This window comes from Dreissena polymorpha, chromosome 8, assembly GCF_020536995.1.
Source record: "Dreissena polymorpha isolate Duluth1 chromosome 8, UMN_Dpol_1.0, whole genome shotgun sequence".
Lineage (NCBI taxonomy): Eukaryota > Metazoa > Mollusca > Bivalvia > Myida > Dreissenidae > Dreissena > Dreissena polymorpha.
Window position 1 is genome coordinate 24,064,452 of NC_068362.1, and position 24,622 is coordinate 24,089,073.

Sequence of the window (24,622 nt, forward strand, 5' to 3'; positions counted from 1 at the left end):
CACTAAATCATTACTTTTTTTAACTTAACACATATAAAAGTTTGAGAACATACATATCATCATATCATATAATATAAAGTTTACATGTATACAGATTTTGCACAAAGTTGCTCTATTTTAACCATTCTTTAAGTGTATCCAATAACTAAAGGATGCAACTCTTTACGTCTTTAGCAAAACACTTGATACTCACTGCTGATGTGGAAAATAATTAAGTGGATTTATAAGTGAGCTTGCACAAAATGTTGTAATAAGGTCGCTGCACCAGCTTTTAGATTGCAAGTGTGAGCATAAAACATGTTATTGAAACAGTTGTTTAAAATGAACACATTTAAATAACTCTCTCTGTGTTAATATCCGTTGATGATAATGGATTTGAAGTTCAGTTTACAAATGTTGATGGTATTCCTTTTCGTCGCATTTTTCGTCGGAACATACCATGCATCTCCTCTGGTTGTCAAGGTGGCTAAAACTGTTGCTAAGACTCGTCTTCGGAGACAGGGTAATTATATTTGTGAACCTGGTAGACATTCTACTTTTCGATACAGTCATATTTTGGACGAATCGCACGCCAGGCGATATAAATTCTAGCTTATGGATACTTTTACAGCTATATAATTCTTGAAAACAACAATTTGGTAAACAAAGCGCTCACGAAATTCACTTAAATTTTTTCATTGAAAATTATTGCGCATTAATGCCTCTGTATTTCTAAGTATATACGTGTCTTCTATTCAAAATTATCAATTATATATGGATACAATTGTAGTAGTTATTGTGTTCTTACTTCTGATTGGCGGATTTAAAGGGGGAAATTTCGTGCTCCACCCTCCAAAAAAAGATGTTTTTCTAAGTTCTACTTTTTCCAATCACTTGAATTCAATTTACGATTAGCTACTAGTATACACATGTTTATGTAATGTGTTTATGTCACTCAATTGGTCAATAACGATAAGTACATATTTTCGTAAAACTTACTGTAAAAAATATCAAAAAATAACAATAAAATGTTTTTTTGCCTAAGATGAAAAACTGTCAACTTTCATAAGTTTCTGGTGACTCACACAAATGAAGTTAAATGTATATCGTGCAGACGTACACAGTACTAAGACTTTGCTGAAAGGGTGGATGTTCAAATTAAACGTTACTTTACCTTTATTGTGCAGTTTGATGTGGATTTTTTTAACCTTGTTTTTAGTTAAATATTATACCCCCAAAATCTTTAATACTATATCAGCACCTGCTAAATTTTTTACATGTTCGAAATAATATTTCCTTGCGTTCGCCAATGACTATATATATGTACATGCAGTTTATTTTTTGTTAAATTACATTTTTTGTTATGCACCTTGATAATGAAACGTCTTTGAACATATGCGACACATTACACATTATTACTTTTGTATGCAAACCTTCATGGTTTAAATGCGATGGGTATGTTTTGTATTTCATTTGTATTTCATTGGTGTCTGTTTTTTAACTTATGGGTACATGTCGTTTGTTTCCATTCAGCAAGCTTCGACGTAGAGTTTCGCGCGGATAAAGGTGTTATTCAGCTCCCTACAAAAGATCTCACTGGGAAAGAACTGTACGAGTAAGTCATATAAAAACATCCTATTAATTACAAAATTTTCGGTGGATTTTGAGGAATAAAGCAAACAATTGTTATGATATTTCTATTTGACGTTCTATTCTGAATAATTATCATTTGTATGTCTAACTTTACTTAGGGCTAATAAAGAGATCAAGTGGAAGATCAAAGTACCAGATGGGCATCACGTGGTCATAAATTCGGAATACTTCGACCTGGAAGCTAGTTCTAACTGTCAGTGAGTTATATTAATAAAACATTATAACTACACAATTGAGGGTTGTGGTGGAGTTATATACTGTACCCAATTTTGGAAAAAAGGGCGTCTCTTGTTGCGAGTTTAACCATTAATTCAAACAAAATCTTGTGTAAACACAGGTACGAAATTCTATTGACTAGAAACTATACTATGTGTTAACTGAAAGTACTATTGTGTATTTACTGAAAATTGAATTGACTAAAATTGTTTAGAATAATGTTATGTTTTATTACGTACTTATCAATGATATTACTTGATTATACTTATCAATCCTTAGATTTGGTAAAATTGATATTTTTCAGGTATGATTATGTTCTGGTAGTGGATGGGTCCCGGAATAACACATTTTGCGACAAGGAGCACTTGGTCTACGTTTCCACGAGCAACGACCTCACTGTGACATTCGTATCTGACGATGATGTCAGCGGCAAAGGATTCAAATTCAATTTGATGACCGTTCCGAGTGAGTCAGCATAAATAAGATATATAACGTATATACCCAAACATAAATCCATGATATATTCGGAATTGTGGTTAAAAATGCTTTGACATAAAATATTACGGAATAAACGTTTTATTTTCAAACGTTTATGGTGAATATTTTGACCAAAATCAAACAATCAAAACGAACGTGGTGTTATATGCGAAGCTTACGTTGAAGCGTTATTTTCTATGCCCCACAAAGTGTGATGCGTTAAGCAATGGACTTTCCGTTCATTCATACTTCAATTTTGTCCGTCCAAACTTGTCTGGAGAGTCACATTATCATAAACATGGAAATTTTAAAACAGATTTTAAAACATATATTTTTGAACAGATTATCTCAAATGGTTTTCTAACCACTGCTCTTACACGACAGCAAACATTCATAAAAGTAGCCATGTAGGAGTTCCTCGCAAACAATTTTAACTTGTATTATTAAATATATCATACCATCATTTGATACACGATTGTGTTTGATGATAGATTCACCAGAAGGGAAATGCAACAGCACGATTCTGGCAATTCAGGGTCAAGACGGCGACATATGGAATTATGATAATCCGGGGAACTGCTTTTATTCTTTGGAGGTAAATAACTCGGTTACCAAATAGAATAACTTATATACCTTTTTTGGTTTAATAATGTATAATGTAACTACTCTTATTATTATGCATAACTGTTAAATGTAAATAGATACTTTTATAACTATGCATTACTTTTGTTTACTTGTAACTACGTAACTTCTCGTGTTTACTATTCGTTCAATGACTTTCTCTTCAGGCGCCCGAAGGTTTAACGGTTCAAATTAAATTGAAGTTCATTTATTTTGGGTCAACATCAAATGATGAAAAACGTATTGTAATTCGGGACGGTGTAAGCACACGTAAGCTGTATAGTTCATTTCATTTCATGTTTAACAGAAACAAATATTTAGTTAATAGCGTGTTTAATTGTTTCATATGTGTTGTAATGTTTCCAATATTTGTCTGTTCTTCTGCATCCTTACTTACCGTTTATAGTGAGCTTTGTATATAACCTTTATAGTGCCTGTTAATCAACCTTATCTTTTATAAAATGCCGTAACGCACAGATGGCGAGCATCTTTGGAAGATCTCCAGTGGGAAGCCATTACTGAAAGAGTCAGTATGTGCTAAGCACCTCTTTATTGAGTACCATAACCAGGGGAGCACCAAGGCTACCCGTTTCTATTTTACATATTCCGTCGTAACCTGCACGACAGAACCGGGGATATATTCTCCTCCACATCCATTCGTCGAAGGAGATAACGGTATGTGTTTGACCTTGTGTATGAAACAAACGGTATTATTTCTTAAAGCATTAAGTATTGTCATATTATATTTACTGGAGAACATGTAGAAGTACCATAGCTCTGTAGAACATTTTGAAAGTAGCAAGTGTCCATTTTAAGATTAATGCTATGCATGAACAGCCTTCAGGCAATGTACTAACATTACATGAGTATCCATGATTATCCATAGTTTTAACCAAGTTCAATCTGTTGCAGCAATCTTAAGAAATAAAACAGAAACACACTTGACTTAAAAAATATCTTCTCTCTTTTAAGAACTCGCTTAATTGCAGTGGCACAGCACTTGTTTGTGTTGGTCATATAAACACATAAAAGGGAGTGCGGGACAAATTGAGTCATAACAGAGCTAGGAAATGCGATAATTAATGAATCAGAATGTTTGAAAATGAAAATATTTGACAATAGTAATGGCAATTATAAAAATATTATATGATTAGATTTAATATTGCATGTTCGACGGATGACCCTGATTATTTTATTTTAATTTTGTCTGGAGCATATCTCATAAAAGATTCGAGGTATCGTCTGAAAATAAGGTCGATATACAGATCTCAATTCCGGCTTAAATAGTGAAACAGAGCCAATTATTGCTTCCATATTTGTCCAGAAGGTAATTATACACCTTATTTATTTCTGCGAATATTTTGAAAACTTCGTGGAGATAGATCTGAATGAGGTTGCAGTGCTCAAGAACTATAAGTCTTGCTTTCAGTATTTCAAAATTAGTGGTTTTTATTTTTAACAGATTAATATTCCCTTGAAATATCTTGAAAAAAGAAGTTTCAACTTGAAACGTCATTTATAGGAAGCTTTCGCGGAAGAGAAGTGCATGCATAGCTATTGCTTTCCTCTTTTCACAATGATTGCCAGTTGTGTAATGTTTATGTGTAACATTTGTTCGGGTCATATCCTTAACACAATAATACGTATTGTAATGTACCTCTCTTTCAGTAACGGTAGACCGTGTATTTATGCATCGTTATTTGTGCCCGTGTAAGGATAGCACTTCCAATAATTTCAAAAACACAGCTGCGATATTTAGTCATTTCACATAGGTTAGTTATTAAACAAACACACAAAACATAATTCAACAGTATAATACTTGAAATAATGCCAATAAAGCTCTCAGAATTTCTTGATGAAACTCTTAATTTTTGGCAAGCAAAATAACAACAAGTACGATCTTGTGCGTTGATGTACACTAAAACTTATTGCAAGATTTCCATATAAGGAATAGTGAATTAAGCCATATGGGTTGACGTCAACCAATACTTAATGAATCAAACTACATTTTGAGATAAAGCGATTGTACAAGCAATGTCAATTGTAATCACTTCAGACCAAAACAGATCATCACAGATATATAAAGGTTTTTTCATCAGTTGCTTAAAGCTTAGGAACATGACTTTAGAATTTGGCAATCCAATAATAACAAACGTAGGATAACAACAACCATTCACATGCATTTAGGAGTCCCAAATCCTAAAGAAAGTTCTGTAGCGGGAAATATTCCATGATAATACATATTGACTAACAATAACATATAAAGAGCATATATAGAAACACAAAAGAATCTGCATTTATAAATTACAAATATACTTCACTCTTACATTTCTCTGATAAATTTGCATTTATGACAGCGACGAAATATTTGGGGGAAAAATATCCGAAAATGATGCCACATATAAATTTGTTCTTTTAGGAATGGCGAGCTATACGCAAATAACAACGCATATGTACATTTTACGACCACGAATAGTGTTTTAAAGTAACTTATAGTCGTATTATTATAAATAAGTAGAGTTAAATCACTTAAATTTTAATATGAGCGATCGTCCGTTCCCAATGGTGGGATGGAAAAACATGGACATAATAATGGCTAACCATTCATTTATAAATCAATCAAAATCCTTTGGATTATTGTGTTAAATTGTGATGTGCATTGGTCGCAGTGATTAATTAAGTGTTCACTATCATCTGGCTTGGATTGTTTTGAATAAATTCAAGATGATGTTGATTGTGAACAACAAAATTGTGTAAAGTGCGAGGTTTAAATTAATGTTTTAAAGGGTGATTCAAATGTAAAAAACAATCATTTAACTGTGGCGCGTGCGTAGGAGTTTTGCCTAAATTAGCAGAACTTTATAAGTCATTTAACTTGCAACAACAAAGAGTCCAGACATGTGAGGAATCGGTTGTGGATCGTAATAAATCGTTTCAAGGAGTTTTTGAACATCATGCAGAAAAGGCTATTTTGGATTATAGAAGAGCGAAGAGCGTAAATGCAATGTGATTGGACCAAATTTTTCAGGTCTAAAATAGGAGAGGAGAGGATTATGACCATGAATGGAGCAGGATTTTTTATAACACCGAACCTAACTCAAGAGGAAAGGATGAAGAATATGAAGCCCTAGAATCAAAACTACAGAGGAGCCAATAGAGGAAAAACTAAAGACTTATACTTTGCATAGTAGGAGAGTAGGAAATCATTGAGAGAATGTATAGTAGGAAATCATTGAGAGAAAGTCATGTGCCAGTGTAGAAGGAGGCGAAATGAGCACGTCTGAGCCTGGTAGTCAATGTTATCTAAATTACTAACATTTAAACATTGTAAATAGCGTTAATGTTCCAGTTTAAAGTTTTAACCATGTTCTTTCTTAAATTGTTTATTAAAAACGGGTTATCAAAGTCTAGCCAAGACAAAGAGGATGTTTAGTCAGTGTGGTGTGTTACAATTCTGAATTAAGCAGATCCACGAACTGTTATAGTCAGAGGACCAGTGAGATAACTGAACATCCATCGATCGACCAAGAACAAACTTAAAATTGAAATACAGAAAATGATTATTAAATAAATAAATGTATAAACAATGTGTAAGTGTATTCGTACAAATGCTTATCAACTTCAAAACTGAATTGATTAGCTACTTAACCAAGCATTGAGGTGGTAATGAAAGACATTTGTACACGAAGTAGGACTTAATGAGATTTACTTCGGAGTGGAAGGCATCGCCTGGACTTGTGTGAATTTTAGGCATTTAGTGCAGAAGAATTGTGGGCTGTTAATGATTAGGATTGTGTTAAGAAATACGTCCCTAAAAGCTAACTTAAAAGGGCTGCAAGCAAAAACCCGTGTGAATGACTGATGAAACATTATTACATAATAAAAGAAAACGGCATGCTTGGAATAAATACCTAGCCGCAAGGAGAATGGGCGATTTCGAAAAGTATAAACAGGCCAGAAGCAGAACAAATGAATGGGTCAAGAATAAAAATAAAGACTATTAAAGAAGCGAAACATATCACAGAAAATTAAAAATGAACCTAAACAGTTTTGGAGATATGTTAAGAGTAAACCAACATTTGTAGATGGGTTCTTAACCTAAAAGCAGAAATAGTTAATTTATCAAATCAAATATTGAGGAAGCGGGAATGTTTTATAATTGTTTTGAACTGTGTTTGTAACTAAGAACCAACAAACAGTACCTGATGCTACTGACAATGAAGTATTAAATTACCTTACAGATGTACTTATATCTGAAGAAAAACGATTGCTGTATGAACTTGATAAAAACAAATATATGGTACCGGAAATGTTAATCAAGTTTTTCTCAAGGGAATTGCTGATGTGTTTGTCAAACCATTAACATAAATGTTTACCAAATCTGTATCGTCTGGTATAGTTCCGACTACATGGAAAGAGGCTCGAATCACCCCTTTATTTAAAAAAAGAAACTCTTTCTCAAGTAAGCAATTATAATCGAGTACGCCTTAAATCCATTGTGTGCAAAACGCTCGAGAAGCTTGTTTGTAAATCAATTATACTTCATTAAAATCAAAATGACTTGTTGTTTGATAAACAAACTCAGCAACTAAATGTTAGGGAAAAATGGACGGACTATGTTAAACAGCACCACAGTTGGAATAAAATATATATTCAAATATATATATATATATATATATATATATATATATATATATATATATATATATATATATATATATATACTCACTGACTCACTGACTCACTCTCTCACTATTTCTCTCAATTGTCATGTTCTCTTGTTTAAATATTGATTTGTTAACTCCCTCACTCTGGTTCGCTCACTCATTATATACACATTCACTAACTGAGATGAGTGTAGTTCATTACATTAACGGAAAAAAACAGTAACCGTTACAAGACCCTCTACATGTTAAATACGTGGAAATAAGACAATACAATAGATGAAAGCAGTTTAAGTCTAAATAGATTGGCACACTTTTGTTAAAGTGTGTATAATATAAAATATAATACGATTCTCTTATAGTTTTTCTTAAATATTTTTTTCATAAACTGTTTATATAGTTCAAATGAAAGCTATGTGGATGATAACTGCAGCTAAGGATGTTATACAAATATGTATTTTCAATAATACAAGTTCATGTTTTGACATTTTAGATTGCGGATGCAACAAGCAAGAAGTCTGTGTTCTACAGGGCTTTGAAAAGATGTAAGTAAATTATGAAATTTAATGAATGGGATCATCTATTTTTCTCATATGTATATGATATTTAAAGAATGGGACGTATGTTATTGGAACCTCTTTTATAATGGGGGTATGGGCGGATGGGTGGACGGCCTCCACTTTTTGAGTCTTTCAATTTTCATCGAATCTTCACCAAACTTTCTGCAAATGTGTGTTGACACAAACTGGATGTAAATTTCGATAACCATCAAAATCGAAATCGGCAGTTTAGATGTATTGCCATGTGTTTATAATATATATATAAATTCGAAATTCGCCGTTTCAGTTATCTTTACTCATTCACCAAATCTTCACGAAACTTTCCAGATATGATGTCCATTTTTAACCCCAGTGTTTATTTCTGTGCATGGCCTTATTTAAGTTCGGGGTTGTTGGTATCTTTTAAATCACCATATAGAATAAATTCACATACTTGGAATACAGTTCCAATGTGTGGTGAGTATACAATAATAAAAGGAAATGTATGCTCGATCAATGTTTTTAAATCTGTTTTTCTCACTTAATATTTGGAAAAAAAAACATTATCAATAAAATCCATTTTTTACAATAAAGCATAAACCATATAGTATGTGGAAAACATGACGCGCAGATAATTTCGTTACGAACATACCTACATTCCAATCCCTGAATGTCGCTATTAAAATTGCTTTGACAGTGTCGTTTCTAAAGGCTTAATAAAATAGTTATTCATTTCTTATGTTGTCATACACAACCATTAAACATGCTATAAATATGTTCCGTTCTAGAAAATAAGTTAGGTTTACATGTCTTTAACTTGTATAGACTTCTCATTGATGTTTGTACATTTAAATCTCAAACATATTTCTTTTATATATTAAACAGTTGTTGTTAGTTCGCATAACCTTAAGAATCTACATTTGCTTTATTCTATTGACAGTCAATGTCCCATCTGCCTTAAATGTAAAAAAAAAATGTTGTTAGTGTATATCATAGTGAGTTATTTTACAAAGTGACTTATTTAACACACAGGTGCATTCCTGGGTCTCAGTGTGGTGTTGATCTCTGTGAGAATGGAGCCACGTGTGTGGACACCAACAGAGGTGATCAGTGTTTCTGTTTCGGTGGGTTCACTGGGAAATTCTGCAATGAAACGGCGGTAAGTATGTGTTCACATACGCTTGCATGTTTTTTGCTTTTCCTATTTTTTGTAGACATACCCGATCATTAGGAACAGACATCTTTTTACTTATCATAGTCAATACCTGGGCCCTACTCATCAAAGGTATTTTCAGTATCATAACTATTAAAGTTAATATTTGTATAAAACTGGGAAATATATTACTAAATTTTGCCTGGAAGGTCTGTTCCAAGATGGACCAATTTCATTTAATAGATTAGCTGAACCCAAAATTTTGAGCTTATGTCATCGCAAGTGGGTCAATGTATGTTAGTGTGTGCATTGGTGCGGTGTTACATTAACAACCGTTCGGCATTAACGATAATATTTGCAGCACAGATCTCTTTTAAATATATTCTTATACTAACGATTTGCTGCACGTGAATGTCGTCGAAACTGAGAAGTTTGATTAAGCATCATTTTTGAAACCGCAGGGCCTAAAGTATTTCCATTAAATGGGCCGTCCAACAGATTTTGGCATGTATTGAAGCTTGTCATTAAATGATTTAAAAGCTTTATATTGATAAATTTGAACTTTTGAACTAAAAATCTCCAGTAAAAAAACAAGAATACAATTTAAAAAAAGGGAATGAAGTAACCCTCAACAGGGCTCGAACCACTGACCCCTGGATTCCTGTAGTAAAAAGCCTCCCGCCTAAACCACTCGACCATCCACGCTCACATTCAAAGCGGATGTATTGATTACTTATATAAGCAATCCTCGTAGTTTCGCAAAATATCGAATCGCGTCGATACGACGCTTTATCTGTTGGACGGCCCCTTTAAAATTCGATAGTTTTGTCCTTAAAAATATCAATTATGCCTCAGGGGTATAATTTACCAACCCTATGTGGGCTTCATTGTGTTTATATTCTTATGTAATTTGGCGACTATCACAATATATCTTCTTCACTTTACCTTTCCTATTTGGTATTTAACTGCATATTGTCGTCCTATGGAATTGTTGTTAACATAATTATAATTAGGTAAAATCTTACCACGTCCCGGAGGTCACAGTTTACAAAGCTAAAAAATTAAGATGCAAGATAAAAGATCATTTCGTTTTTGTCAATTTTTTAAATAACATAACATATTTATTGCGATGTACCTTTACATCAATTATCTTAATCAGTTTTGGTTCTTGAAAATAAAGACAGGTGCAAACACATTTTGCATACAGTTTGTCAACATAACCAGTTATCAATATATAATAGGGCCCAACTGTGGGTCACCTGAAATTCATAGAAGTGCCACAAAGCAGGATTGTCAAAACAGGCGGACAGTCGGTGAGCTTGTGTAGAGTGGAGAACCCGGCTTCAAGAGAACAAGTTGTCTACTCTTGGTGAGTCAAATGATTCTTGATTGTATTCAATCGTCACGCAGATTTGTCGTTCCATGCTCTCACATACAATCTCTGCCGTCACAAGAAAATCGTACCATATTTGGTAGGATTATTTTAGTATTATATTATGAAAAGTAGTATCATTTTCTTTTATATTTTGAAAAGAGTGTATTATTTGAGGTTTATAATAAAAAATAAATTACATAAATTATAAAAAAGTAAAAACAACAACAGGAAAATTATTTACCACGTGGCTCGGCTACCATCGCTAGGTTGGTTATGAAGGCAGGGATTTGATCCAGCTATGCTGGTTCAGGTCAAATCTCTGCGCGGAGGTTGGATTTTATTAAGGTTGTGTACCGTTATAAATTTCCGCATTAATTTCGGATTTCGGCTGATTGCGATATTCTTTTAAAGTATATTCGGGGCATTTTTTCGACAATCTGAATAGACCGATTCAAAATCGTTTTCTATGATTTTTCGTTTTGACCGTTTGTCATGACTAATAATGATTCAATTCAAGATTATATGTATACTGTGGGTTATATATCGTTTTGGCAAAGGTGTATTTTTTTCGAATGACTGACGTGTATTGATTTTCAGGTCAACAGGTCAAAGTTTATGTCAAATGTGTTGTGTATTAAAATTAGTTTCTACACAATATTAAGAGAACGCTTTGACAAACATTTTATTTGCAATGCTGGTTACTTGCAATGCTGGTTACTTGGAGGAAAGAAAGACTCCTAATGATTTTGAGGACAGGAAGCTAAATAAGAGCGTGTAATATAAATTTAGTGTCTGCATTATACATAGAAAAGTTTTCACTTACGATCATGTGTGTAATTGAAGAGGAACGGAAGACGACTTTTAACTTGGATTTAAACAGGTCGAAGGTCAATTTGAAAGGGGCTCTTATGCATTATCTTGAAAACTTGTAGGGTCGTTTAAACTAAAATGTTGGTTTGTTTTGAGGGACAAATTACCCGCAATCGATTTTAAAGTCATACGTAAATTTTACAGAGCATACAAAATTACCAATTGCAATATTTGCAAGTTGTGTATTGGGGGCATACATGTTTCACAAACATCTTTTGTTGGCACAATGGCTTCATTTTGTTTGCCTCCTCCCCCCCAAAACAAAGGGAGGCATTAAGAATTTCATAAGAAGTAAGTCTTTTTACTCAACTCCTCTTGTCATTTTTCGTCGAGTCCAATTGCGAAACGTTTAGGTCACAACGATCGATTGTGTATGATTCATATGAGCTTTAACTGCGTCATTCGTCATTCAATTTCAAATAACTAATCACAAAAGTTGACAGGGAGGAGACGGGGTGTCGCATTTAAAACCCGTTTCCTTCCTGAAGGTCAATGCAAAATAGATGTGAAAGGTCATACTAGACCAAAATACCAACGGTGCCTTCATTCTTCACCATGTTACTTTTGAATTATATTCGTCACGTGGAGACGTGTGTAGTTTTAGGTAAATATTTCTATAGCTCAAAGATCAAGTATCAAGTTCAACTGTTTGTCTAGCCTACAATACTGTTAAAACTGATTTGTTCATCGTGTAGCTTTAGGTAAAGGTCACATATAGTGTCTAGACTGCTAATTCATCATCGCTCGTGCATATTTCAAATTCCTTACTACACATGTTCACCATATACACATGCGGTTTTGCCTATTTGACATGTCATCTTAGCTCTCAGATGTCCCATGTTGCCATTATATAGCTTGTCTGAACTGTAACGTTGCATTCAAAACTGTTCACTATGAAGATAAAGCGTGTCGCGCCAATTTATAATTGTACCCTACCCAATATTATTACAAAATGTAAATGTCGCATTTAAAGGCCAATCTCAAACAAGCAAATTGTACTGCATTTATGAGCATTCTTGATAATGGACTCGAAATGTTGCTAACAGGCATCTGGCTATAAGCTGAACTTAACGAATACAGTGTAAGCAATTCTTATCACCCCGGCGTGGGCGTCGGCTCCCGATGTAGGTTAAAGTTTTGTCGGTGAGATAATGTCTCGGCAATTCCTTGAGGAATTTAATTCAAAATGAAAGCATGTATAGCAAATGTAAGAATAACAACATATACCGGGTCTGGTAAATTTAGCTTTCTGTAAAGTAGCTACCACTTATAACGAAACTTCATGATACCTTTTCGAGAACGTTAGAGAGTTTATTTTGGGAAGCTAGTTGTTAAAAAATGGCTTGAGGGATTTTAGTCAAACGTTTTTAAGTTATTTCTCATATTGAAATGCTCATAGGCCAAGTTTGGTAACTTTGATGGTTGGAAATTTGATTTTTTGCTTGCATTTAGAAAAAAAGTTTGCATGCAAGTTATATAGATGTAAAATCTGTTCGAACATGGACATTTTAATGAAGCTTTATACGCTATCAATATAAAGAAGTGAAACTCCAGCTGCTGGAGCAGTATTGAAATCTTATTACAAACAATTAGTTGGTCCTTTATTTATGGCAAGTGACCGATTGCCGAAACAGTACAAAACAGCACAATACAGCACAATACAAAACAACATAAACGCAAATAAGAATAAAGCTGGGGTCACCGCCTTGGAACGGTCAATGCAACGCATTGGGGGTTTAAACCTGGTTATAGAGCGCTCAACCTCACGCTTGGCCCAGCAATATTCATAATACATTTAAGTGTAAATAAAATTTAACGTCACAGCAGTGTAACTCAAATTAAACAATAATAAAAGGGAATTAAAACGCATTCAATTTAATTACTATTTAATTACTCAATTGCATTGAAGATACAAGAGTAACAGAGTTACAACTTTTTGACGAACGATCAAATAAAACTATTAACAATGGTCAACTACATTCCTTCTTTATAGAAAAAGCTTTGAGAATATAGCGTCATGGAGTTAATATCTCAGATAATCATCGCGCAAATACAGGAAAAAGCAGCAATAATGGGTGTAACAATTCCATATTACATTGCTTGGTTGTTTATGTGACTGCTAAATAAAATAATAATAATTAAATCAAACAAGAAACGCCTATCAGAGGGAAAATATAAATAAAATGGAACGTTATAAACCCAATGACCTATGCATGTAGATAAAAACTGGGAAAGTCGGTCGTATGACCTCACAAAAATCCATAATGACATAATGACGTGAACAAAATCCAGGGGCAGTACTGTAAATAAAAATATTAATGGGGCTGTGCTACTAATAAAACAAGTTTAGGTGATTTAATATTAAGAATCAAATGAATAAAAATGGTAATTCCATTAAAGCGACATTATTGGAATCAAACAGTATATAGGTGTTATGACATTTGACGACAGAAATGATTTGATGTACGATGTGAATCTAAATATAGTGTTCATGCAGATTTGTGCATACGACACAAAGACACAATTTAATTCAACAGTGAAAAATGCCCATTATATCACTAATGCTTCCAAATTTTAAGAGACAAAAGATATTTTAACTTGCAGACACGCTTCAAAACATTCACTCCTATTCCCTCTTGACATTGCGTAAGTCATTGCTAGGGTCAATTATAAGTGACAAACTGAGATCAGCTTTATTTTTAATAACAAATTGAGCTACTTTAATGGTACCATAAATTTCACCGTAACTAAATATAAATAACTTGTGTTCGCCCTCTCAATTACGAGAGATTTGTTAAAACTGTACGTAAACGCCTGTGGCCTAGATTGGGATTGAACAGGACATGGATTGGGCCATTTTCACGGTCATTCTTAGTAAACATTAAAGAATCAAAGCGTTTGATTGTAGATTATAAACGGGTTGGCTTAAAAACTAGACAACGCGCTGATCTACGGGCCGGATTTGGTCAACATCAAACGCAAAGTTCACTATATAGAAAAGACATGGTTGGTGCCGAGATGGAGAAATTTTATCCGGTGAGGCTTAGAAAAAGGAAATAGGGTGAGCTTAAGCGAGCCCTATTTTTCCTTTTCGGGCCGAACCGGATAAACTTTCTCCATCTCGGCACCAACCATGTATTTTATTTATCCTGCTTCATGTCGTTGACACATTTTATCAAAGACAAATGATAAATTGACATAACAATATAATTATTCTTGTCGAGCCTCCTAGGCCTACATGTACACAACATTCCAGACGACCGAATAACTACCGATTGTGTCACGTAAATAGTAGTTCCACTTTAAACTGTTCCTTTTAATACTTTCCTATTGAAAATATGAGAAGAAATAACAAACGAATCGAGAATGTGTTATTTTTCTTGGTAGGAAATGAAAAAAATGAGCAGCAAAACAAAAACTAAATTTTATTTACCCTAATGACAACTTTGATTCATTGATTATAACTATAAATTTACCACGATATACACATCCATTTTCTGTTCTTCCATCCCTTTATCGAAATCCATTTTCTGTTATTCCATCTCTATTATCGAAATGTGTTTTAAAACACACTCTTTTTTATAGCGTTTGTATCGAATGCTAACCACTCTGACCCAAAACCCGATTTACGAAATCGTAATCCTGCCGTAGCGAATTATCTTATTCCTATCGAAGTTTACAATTATGAATGACAAACACACAATCCGAAATACGTTTATGATTCGTTCGATGCTTTAAAAATATAAAAAAATACTGTTAAAACCACCATGTCGAAATTGTTGTCCCTTAAATCCTGAGAGAAACTAGAAAGTATTTTTCGTCCTAGAAATGACGTCACCCTAGATACGTCATAAATTGCGTAATAAAGTAAATGAAAATGATAAATACGGAAAGCTGGTTCGGTAATATATTTTAAAGAAGAAAAAAAGTATGATATATAATATAACGGTAACATTCATGATGAGTCCCAATAAATTTCAAAGGTCAAATATTAGAACATGTTAATCGTCACAACGTGCGTAGGAATACACTTCCTGTTGACCGAAGATAGGACAATTTATTCGACCCTGCTTTATTTGGTCAATATTTGCGACAGAGGCAGGATAAAACTTAATATAAAATAATGGTTTTCACTCAAAATCAGGGATACATGTCCTGAGGAATATATTGCAAAAAAGAAAAAAATCCGGATTACTTAAAAATAACAACAACTTGCATAATTAGGCATATACTATGCATAACTTTTGCTTTAAAAAAAAAGAAACTCTGAGAGATCAAAAAGAGCGGCTGTTGTAAACTTCAATTAATGTTATTCCATAATATTAAAAATACCCCTATACAAAAATTCGACAGTGCCTTTTTATAAACGTTTAATTTCATCAATACAATGCATGTATAATTGAATCTGTGACGTAATCGAAAATTAAACCACACATGCACAGGAACACACGTGAATATACGCAGAAAGTACAACGTCAAATAATTTCTGCGGACCGCATGGAAAGCTAGGGTGTGCTAATTTTCAGACGAAGATTGTGTAGCACCAACATCTTTATGCTTGTAAAATTAGTAATACTGAAAGTTAGTAATGCAAACCGATAAAAAGGTATTTTTATAGCAAAGAATAATCAACCAAAAGTTACAAAATTGTTCAAATCAATATGTTGAAATAAACAGTTCCTCTTTAACAAAGCACAAAATACACATACATAATAACTTAATTGTTTGTAGAGGTCGGTATGGGTGGTGCGGTGGTCGAGTGGTAACACTCTGGTCTACCATTCCAGATGTCCCCGGTTCAAATCCCGGCCGGGGCACTGGAAATTTCAGAAATGCTTCAAGTGTTTCCCACCCAACTAGAGATGTACTGGTATGATACCCAGGTAATTCTCGCGTGTATCGGTGCTATACACTGAGCACGTAAAAGAACCAAGGTATCTATTCGCAAAAGAGCTAGGGTATCGCACCCGGATTCCTTGTATCCCAATACTGTCTCTTCTGCTTGCTGTCTCTTCAGCAAAACCAAAGGACCCCATTGGAAATAAGTGCTTGCACTTTCATGGGTTATCCTTGACCGCAAGGTCAAAATAAATACATACGGTATTGATTCGTGGCATATATTTTATTCAGTTAATGAATAGACGAATTGGTGTCTGCTTATTTAATTAAGTGATAGAAGTAAATGGAAAATGCCATGATGCCAATGCTGAGATATCGATGCAAAGACATTCGATCGATTCACTGTTATGCCATGTTTTTTCCTTTCCATTTTCATTTAGATTTAAAGTAACAACATAGCATAGGAGCGTCATATTATCAAACATGCAATTGAAAGTTGTAAATTTTCACCGGCGTTGTATGACACAACATTGTAAGCTTACATATGTGTTTTAAATGAAAACAAGTTTACGCCCCCATCGTTAACAAATAATGATTCCGTTTCTTGTACATGTCCATTACACAATTCTGTAAATTTAAGATTAAAATTTTCCTTGTCATTTGTGATCTGCTGTTATATTCCTAAAAATCATATTTGTTTGTCAAAACACATGGTAGATCTTGGTAAAATTTGAAAAATTATCTTCGTTTTTAAATAATGTATAACACTATATATTTTCAGGTATTTTAAAAACGAGGCTATTGGGAATTACCGAGACCGTACTAAATTGAGAGATGATGAGGGATTGCTACTGGTACATGATTTTTTTCTTTATGCAATCATAATTTTGTGAAAATGTAAGTGTAACGAAGGGAAGAAAGCAGGAGTAATTGCTTTTCGATGCTTTCATAAACCAGTATTCAATACTTGAATTTGTTAAACATTTGTTGAATTGTAAAGTCTTGTTAACAAAGAAAAAGTGAGCTTGTGTCTCAAAAGCAAGAGGCATCCTAGGGAGCCTTAAGCTTCAGGCATGAATTGGGTCATAAAAGGTTAATCAATAAAATGTGTTGAAATAGCATGGCATTCAGCCTTAGAAATATTGTTTATCATATTTGTTAGCATAATTCGCTTTTCTGAGGTTTCAGAAGGCTCTATTGAATTGTGAGGCCGTGCTCAAAGCACTAAGTGTCGCGGCCTCATTAAATTATATCACGCTGCATATTATCAAAACTCAATTAATAACAAATGTCATTATTGCTAAGGTGGTATGATAATATAATCATTTCCACAATAGCAAAATCCTAGAAGTATTTAACATTTTTATTTTAAGGACATTTAAAAAAATAGCATTTCTTGTGTCATGTTTTTTTGTGAAATGACAACTAAAATATACTATAACTAGACTAGAAGTTAAACATGTGTTTGTTAGAATTTTAAATTACTGAAATTTATCACAATATTAATTGATTAAATTGGATTTTATGTACTGGATGGACAGGAAGTTTTCACGGTAAGCTATTTTGATCAGTCTTTGATTTTGTCCGGTGTCCGTAGCAGTGCGTCCTTTGTTGTCTGACGTAGATTTCGCGTCGTCAATTTTACTCTCGTTACCTATCTGGACAACACTTGGTCACACTGTTCCTAATTTTCTCGATCGTCGACAAAATTTTGAATCTGCAAGAAAGAATACAACGGTAGCAATCTGTGGAGACACCACGTCACGCTGTTTATCTTGAAATTATCTAGGATGTAATTGATTATGATTTAAGTTGGTGCAACTACTAGGACATAAGACAAATGTAAGAACAATATTTTTAACACTCAAGAAGCCACCTTTTTTACTCGATCTTGACTAAACATGATCAGAATGTTTATTTATTTGGCGAAGTTCGAATTTGGGTCAAGTTGGATAAAAACTAATGCAGCATGTAAAAAAACAGATAGTATTGCCACTCTAAATTCCACATGTATGATTAAATCATCACCTCAAACATGCTTTTAATATAAGCCATGTTTAGGCAAAATTTGATTACATGTCAATAGGGGTCAACAACAAGGTCTCAGAAAAACGTTGTTTTCAAATTATTTTCCTCATATATTCAGACCAAATTTGAATCATAAATGAAGATAATAATTCAAAAACATCTAGGCTTAGTTAAAACTTGGGTCAAGTGCAGATAAAAAAGCTCAGGTTACATCTTTGGAAAATCTTATAGACACACAAACATATGCCTCAATTCTCGCTTTATTGCGATTACACTTAGTCTGAATGTTTATTTTGTATCGGCCACGTTATTTATTAAATATTAAAACTAGGTCACCAGTTCAACAAATAAATGAAAAGTGTTGCATGTTAAACTCAGTTAAGCGCTTTATTGCAACCATTTGTCTCTTGTAATAAATGCATTGATGCTTGTTTTGTAGATAACTGACTTTAATGCAAACTTTGAAGGAAGATACACGTGTGTGGCAAGAGCGGGTAATTTGACATCGAAACATACCATAACACTTTCAATGGTCGAATGCTTTCAAGGCAAGTTATCTTTTAGTCACAATTAATAAATGGATTCATGCATGCAGATAGATACTTAAACCTTTTCGTTTGATTTTTACTTAAATCGACAATATGTCTGTGGTTTCACAACATACCATGTACGTGTGCATCTCATGTGTGCATTTATTCAAACAAAACTATGTTTGAAGCTCACAAAGCAAAGATATGTACGTTGGCTGCATTGATTCTGAAACAAATTTGATGTTATTTTCCTTTAATAGCCGTTTACGAAAGCTGCTAATATGGTGCAGCTGCATCACCAGTGACGGGAGTGGCTATTCTTTATTTGAATTTATTTAAATATTTCAATATCTCCTAGTCAGTTACCAGTTTTCCACAACAGCTACATTAGAATTATTAGTAGTAATAGTAAAAAGTAATTATCCTACTCTCTTTAACAACAAGGCCTATTGTGGCGGATTTTTTTTCTAATTTAAATATACCGTTTTTGAACTTTTTGAAATCTTCATAACAGAAACCATTTCTTGGATTAAACAATATTTGTACACACATGTACATTGTGTAAACCTCTAGCGAAGGTTATAAACAAAGATCCGCTTCGTTCAGAACATTGCCGCCAGTGGCATTGTTCTTTAAACTTTGAAAAAAAATATTTTGGATATAGCTGCTCGAATTTCCAAAAACCTATCTCACATCAATTAATCCAATTGCTTCTAAGAGGTGTAATCTTGATATTGTTTTGTGACCATATTTCAACCATTGAAACTTGTATTGTCTAAAACCATTACTTGGATTTTTACCCACTCAAAGCGCCATAAATGGTTACTACGAAGAAAAACAGGAGCGAAGGTGGTGTTGATATGATTGCATTTCGGACATCTTTTGCAACATTGCAAATAGTGTTGTTAATAGTGTTGCAAATAGTGTTGTTACACACACTGGTATTATATTAACGATATAATTTTATTTTCCATGAATTTTTCTTTGGAAGCGGTATTCCACAGTTCATCAAATGTTGCCACTAGTTTCAACAATATGGAATGGCAGTGTTTTTTTCTTGTTTCACTGCATTTAACATAGCAACATGTTCTTATAGGAAATCTCTGATTGGATTTCAAAATAATTTTGTTTGAAAATTACCGTGTTATTTATGTTTCCAAAGGTGGTACAATGGTTTCACAGCGTTGAAAGCTTTCACCACAGGGTGATGGCAATATGACATTTAAAAAAAATGCTTGACCAAGTCCGCATAAAGAAATTGGATATTCTGGCCGGCACTTGATTGAAACGTTGTGAAGCCTTCACTTACGAGTGTTGGGTAGTATAAGTCGTGAGCCGTTGTTTGACATTTCCAGTGTTGCACTTTTATAAATACAGTACAAACATCTCTGTAAATTTGTCTAATGTAATATCGAGGAAACCTCATTGTTAAATATGCTTAGTAACTAAGGTTGGATATCCAATACTCATAATTCCATTACACTCCAACATTAACATTGAAATAGAGGAGCTAAATGGATCCATCGTGTATACCCAACCATACACGAACGATAATAACAAAGGTCTTTTTCGAGACACGTCGTCTCAAAATGGTGAACATTTCTGACAATGGATGTTTAAATCGAGGCTTCAAATGTGCACGAAACACAGACCACTTCTGGGGTCCCATGACAGTAATACTTTTAATATGTAATGTATTAAACCTATTCTCCCATGATAGAGACTGGTGCAGTGTTACAAACCTATAAGCAGTGTTCTCACAACGAAGGTTTTATTACGTACCAGATCCTTACATTACAAAGTACATCAAAATAGACTGAAAGGCATTATTTGTTGGGGTTGTAATATTTCTTTAACCACATTAGTTGTGGATTTTCTATGAGCTAAATCCAGAGGTGAATGGAAAGAAGGTGACGTACCCGTAATTGCGCCAGTATAAATCGCTATTCACGTTACTAACAACGAACAACTGTGGTATTTTTTGTATTTTTAGGGATCAATGGTCCAGCAGATGTTGTTGACTACACTGGTAGAACTGTAATGCTTACATGTTCGACAGAAGAAGCCAGCGACATTTGGTGGGAGAAGAACAATGTGAAAATAGAAAAAGGAGGAAAATTTCATGTAAATATAAATGTTCATGTGCCATTGTTCTACTGTGACGGACATCTTGTAAAGTTTTGTCCTTTGTGGCATACGTACTTTATAGTTGTTTATAAAGTGTCACTAAAAGGGTAAGTTCTTTTTAAAATATTAGAATTAAATCTGAATATAGAAATATAGTCAAATTTGACTTGATCTACTGTATTCATAATTTCACGGTGGTTGAATGTGTTACAAATATCCCCCAGCCCCATAGCCACGGTATTTTGTAATTATATTTTTAAGTAAGCATAGAGAAATTATTAATTTTTTCATAAATCATATATTTAAAGTTAAACCATACAATTTCCTTCAAAAATAAAAATATATAAATGTAAAGGTGAAAAACGGTTTTAATTTTGAGACTCGAACCTGAGATCTATGTTAATGCAATATTCCACTAGACTCATTGTTTTCCCATTTGATTCAGATATAAAATACACTGGTATTGAACAATCTGCTACTCGGTACATACTGCTAATCGCTTGTATATGCTAACAGATACAATCATCTCATCAACAAGCAATCACGAAAGCTTGTCGAAGATATAAATAACACATTCAACCACACTACAATTAAAATAAATCCCTCTCAATAACTTGAAAATAATAAAACTAAGGTATTGAGATGAAACTTAATTGTTATAGCATGTGCTTGTTGCGATTGCAAGTGTCTTTAGTTCAAAGGTTATATGATCACACTCAGAAGTCAAATATAAATTTAATAATACAATTTATTCGTATGTAACTTAATCATGAAATTTGAAAACAAAAATAAAATCGAAACGTCCTGATTGTTAGGATACAATCTAGTGCATGTAAGACTGATATTCCTGTCTACAAACCCAAGATCACATATAGATCAAATTTGAGCAGAATGCAGGTCTGAATTGTCTGTAACTGTATAATTCATTATGTAGTTTTAAAAACAATTCTTAACATACGTTAACCATGTTGACACGGCTCGTCATGCATAATACCCATATCTCGGGCAATCGGCACTTTTTGATCTAAGGTCAAATTTGGGCATATGACTGCCGAGCAGGACTAAATCAAATTCATTCGTCAAGCGGGTTTTCAAAATATTGGCATACAATCATGATAATGTCGAGTCAGCACGTTGCACACAAGACTTGTATACCTAAGTGCAAAGGTTAAGGTCAAACAAATATGTTAATGCTCGAAATGTGAGCATGATACGGGTTTGAAGACTATTACTACATCATGGAACTGCACAATATGAAATAACATGTAATGTTCATCCATGGCTTTTGCTCAACGTTCAGGTTCACACTCGCTTGTTTGTTTTTAAATGATCACAGTGAAAAGCATTCTTTACAGTTGTTAATTTATGTTGGACTATATATCTGAATGCGTATGAAGTGCACAATTTTGTCCCGGAGTATTCCTCATAAACTACCAGCAATTAGCAAGAGAAGGCGTGCACTTCACCAGGTTCCTTTCTATTCATTCATAGGCAAATCATTGCCAAAATGTAACTGTAAGCATCATTTCGAAAAGGAAGTGTGTACTTAATATGGATGATCAGCTTCATTGATTTTCCCAGGATTACGGAAGTTTTATGAATAGGCACTTTTTTGTCATTTCTCGTCTTTTCCATGAAATGACATGTGATCTTTAGGTGATGGGGACTATGATTTCCGCTTAAGTGTATTTTTTTCTACTACTGTACTTTGGATATTTTCTTAATAAATATATAATGCAACTTCTCAGAGAACCTTTTGCCAGATTTAAGGGAAACGTTAGCAACGGGGTGTTCTGTTTTAATGCTTTTTCTAATGCTATTTGAATGCAATTTAAATTTCTGAAATAAGAATATACTGATACAATCTCTGTTTCTCCACAGGTAATTGTATTAGTGTAATTAAAATACATGTTACATACTTAAACATTGAATCAAGTATTGCATAGACTATAACACAACCCATCTTAAAGATGTAGCAATGCAATAAGTTAATCAGCATTAATCAGTTAACTTAAGTCTTTGTAAAACTAGGTACTTAAAGTGAGACATTAATTTCAACTGTTCCCAATAAAAATCGAATGATATGAAATTCATAGACAAAGATAAAATTATACAGTTATATACGTCAGTTTTCAGTACAGAGGAGTGTTTAAGCAGTTTTTGTCCTTTCAGATATTTCAGAATAAAACTCTTTACCACCTTCGGATTTCTATAGTAGAGGAACAGGACTCCGGTATGTACACGTGCGTTGCCAATTATACAACGGGCTGTACGGAAAGACGAAATGCAACGCTCACAATACATAACTGGGGAAAGCACGAGATATGTATGTTATAGATGATTGAATCGTGTGTATAATTACTATGTTGTTTCAGGTGGATTACCGTAAATTCAACTTGGTAGAATTGTTACGTTTGTCAAGATGTTATGCCATAGTCACCATAAATGGTCATAGATCAGATACAAGACCATGAGCAATCCGTTTTGTAGTACAATTGTTTTTATCACGGAATGATTTGTTTGATGATTAAGTGTTGATGGACATATAGAGTTTACCATGACCCAGGGTACGAATTAATGTACCTTTGTTCAGAACCTTGACCGGATAAAAAACTCTCAAATTACAAGACTGAATAGATTTTGATACCATATCATATGGTCTTAATTTAAGTTAAAATACATAAAGCTATTGGGAATGATGAAAAGTAAATAAAATATTAAATATGACAATTTTCGTGGAATAAATTAGTCGAAGAGCATTATACGACTGTGTATGGCGTTCAAAACAAGGGGCCAATTGATCAAAGATTTAAAGTCAAAGTTATCATTCGTAAGTAAACACATACAATTTAAGAGATAAATCTTTGACTGTGTCTACCTTTTTCAAATAAAATCATAGAAGTAATGGGGATCGTTCGATTGTTGTGTATGTGTAAGGATCAATTGATTGTTTCAATGAAAACGTAATCTAGGTAAGTATTGTAAGCATGTTGCAATTCTACAAAATTAAAACATTTTTTCTTTAAAGTTCAACGCGATCAGTTAACGAATCGTAACTCATGAGTGTTACGTCATTACGTTCAAGATAAAGCGCAACTATTTAGTTAAATACGAGCAGTAAATAATCCGAACGTGTCTTTAACAATATCTGTACATTGTTGAAGGATTTATTGCGTTATATTTGCAGACGTGTAAAGAATTTTATAATATTTTATCATGCTTAACTACATAATATTGACCCCATGCCTAAGGTAAATGTGACACTAATAGCTAATATATCTAAATGGTATCCGTATTAGTCCGGCGAAAAAAAGGCCTTCGAAAAACACAAGTTATAAGATAGCACGCCCAAATTGTACAATGATAATCTTAAACGTGTTCACAAATGTAGAAGTGTCAGAGTGAATACAAAACAAAAAGTTTTTACTTGTTTCATTGTTGTTTATCTAAATGATAAAATGTTGTAATATAATACTTGCTTATTGGTTTTTACAACATTTTTTTTTTAATTATTACAAGTTTTGCAATTTAAATAATGAACATGCTTATTA

The 24,622-nt window shown here is 33.4% G+C and overlaps 2 protein-coding genes across 2 annotated transcripts in view; both read left to right on the forward strand.

The window, feature by feature from the left end:
- The first annotated feature begins 295 nt into the window (after positions 1–295).
- LOC127840385 (dorsal-ventral patterning tolloid-like protein 1) lies at positions 296–18,988 on the forward strand. Its single transcript, XM_052368796.1, has 12 exons — positions 296–502; positions 1,513–1,594; positions 1,731–1,829; positions 2,153–2,313; positions 2,817–2,920; positions 3,114–3,216; positions 3,424–3,621; positions 8,104–8,155; positions 9,182–9,308; positions 10,544–10,671; positions 17,168–17,240; positions 18,854–18,988. Exons 1-12 carry the CDS (start codon positions 364–366, stop codon positions 18,986–18,988), a joined length of 1,401 nt encoding a protein of 466 aa, XP_052224756.1. The 5' UTR covers positions 296–363.
- Positions 18,989–20,936: 1,948 nt separating this feature from the next.
- The window catches only part of LOC127842835 (fibrillin-3-like), a 145,606-nt gene continuing 141,920 nt past the window's right edge, over positions 20,937–24,622 (forward strand). Inside the window, exons 1-2 of the mRNA XM_052372586.1 lie at positions 20,937–21,068; positions 23,244–23,397. Of these exons, the coding sequence (XP_052228546.1) occupies positions 20,985–21,068; positions 23,244–23,397 (238 nt within the window). The 5' untranslated portion in view covers positions 20,937–20,984. The remainder of the gene's footprint in view (positions 21,069–23,243; positions 23,398–24,622) is intronic.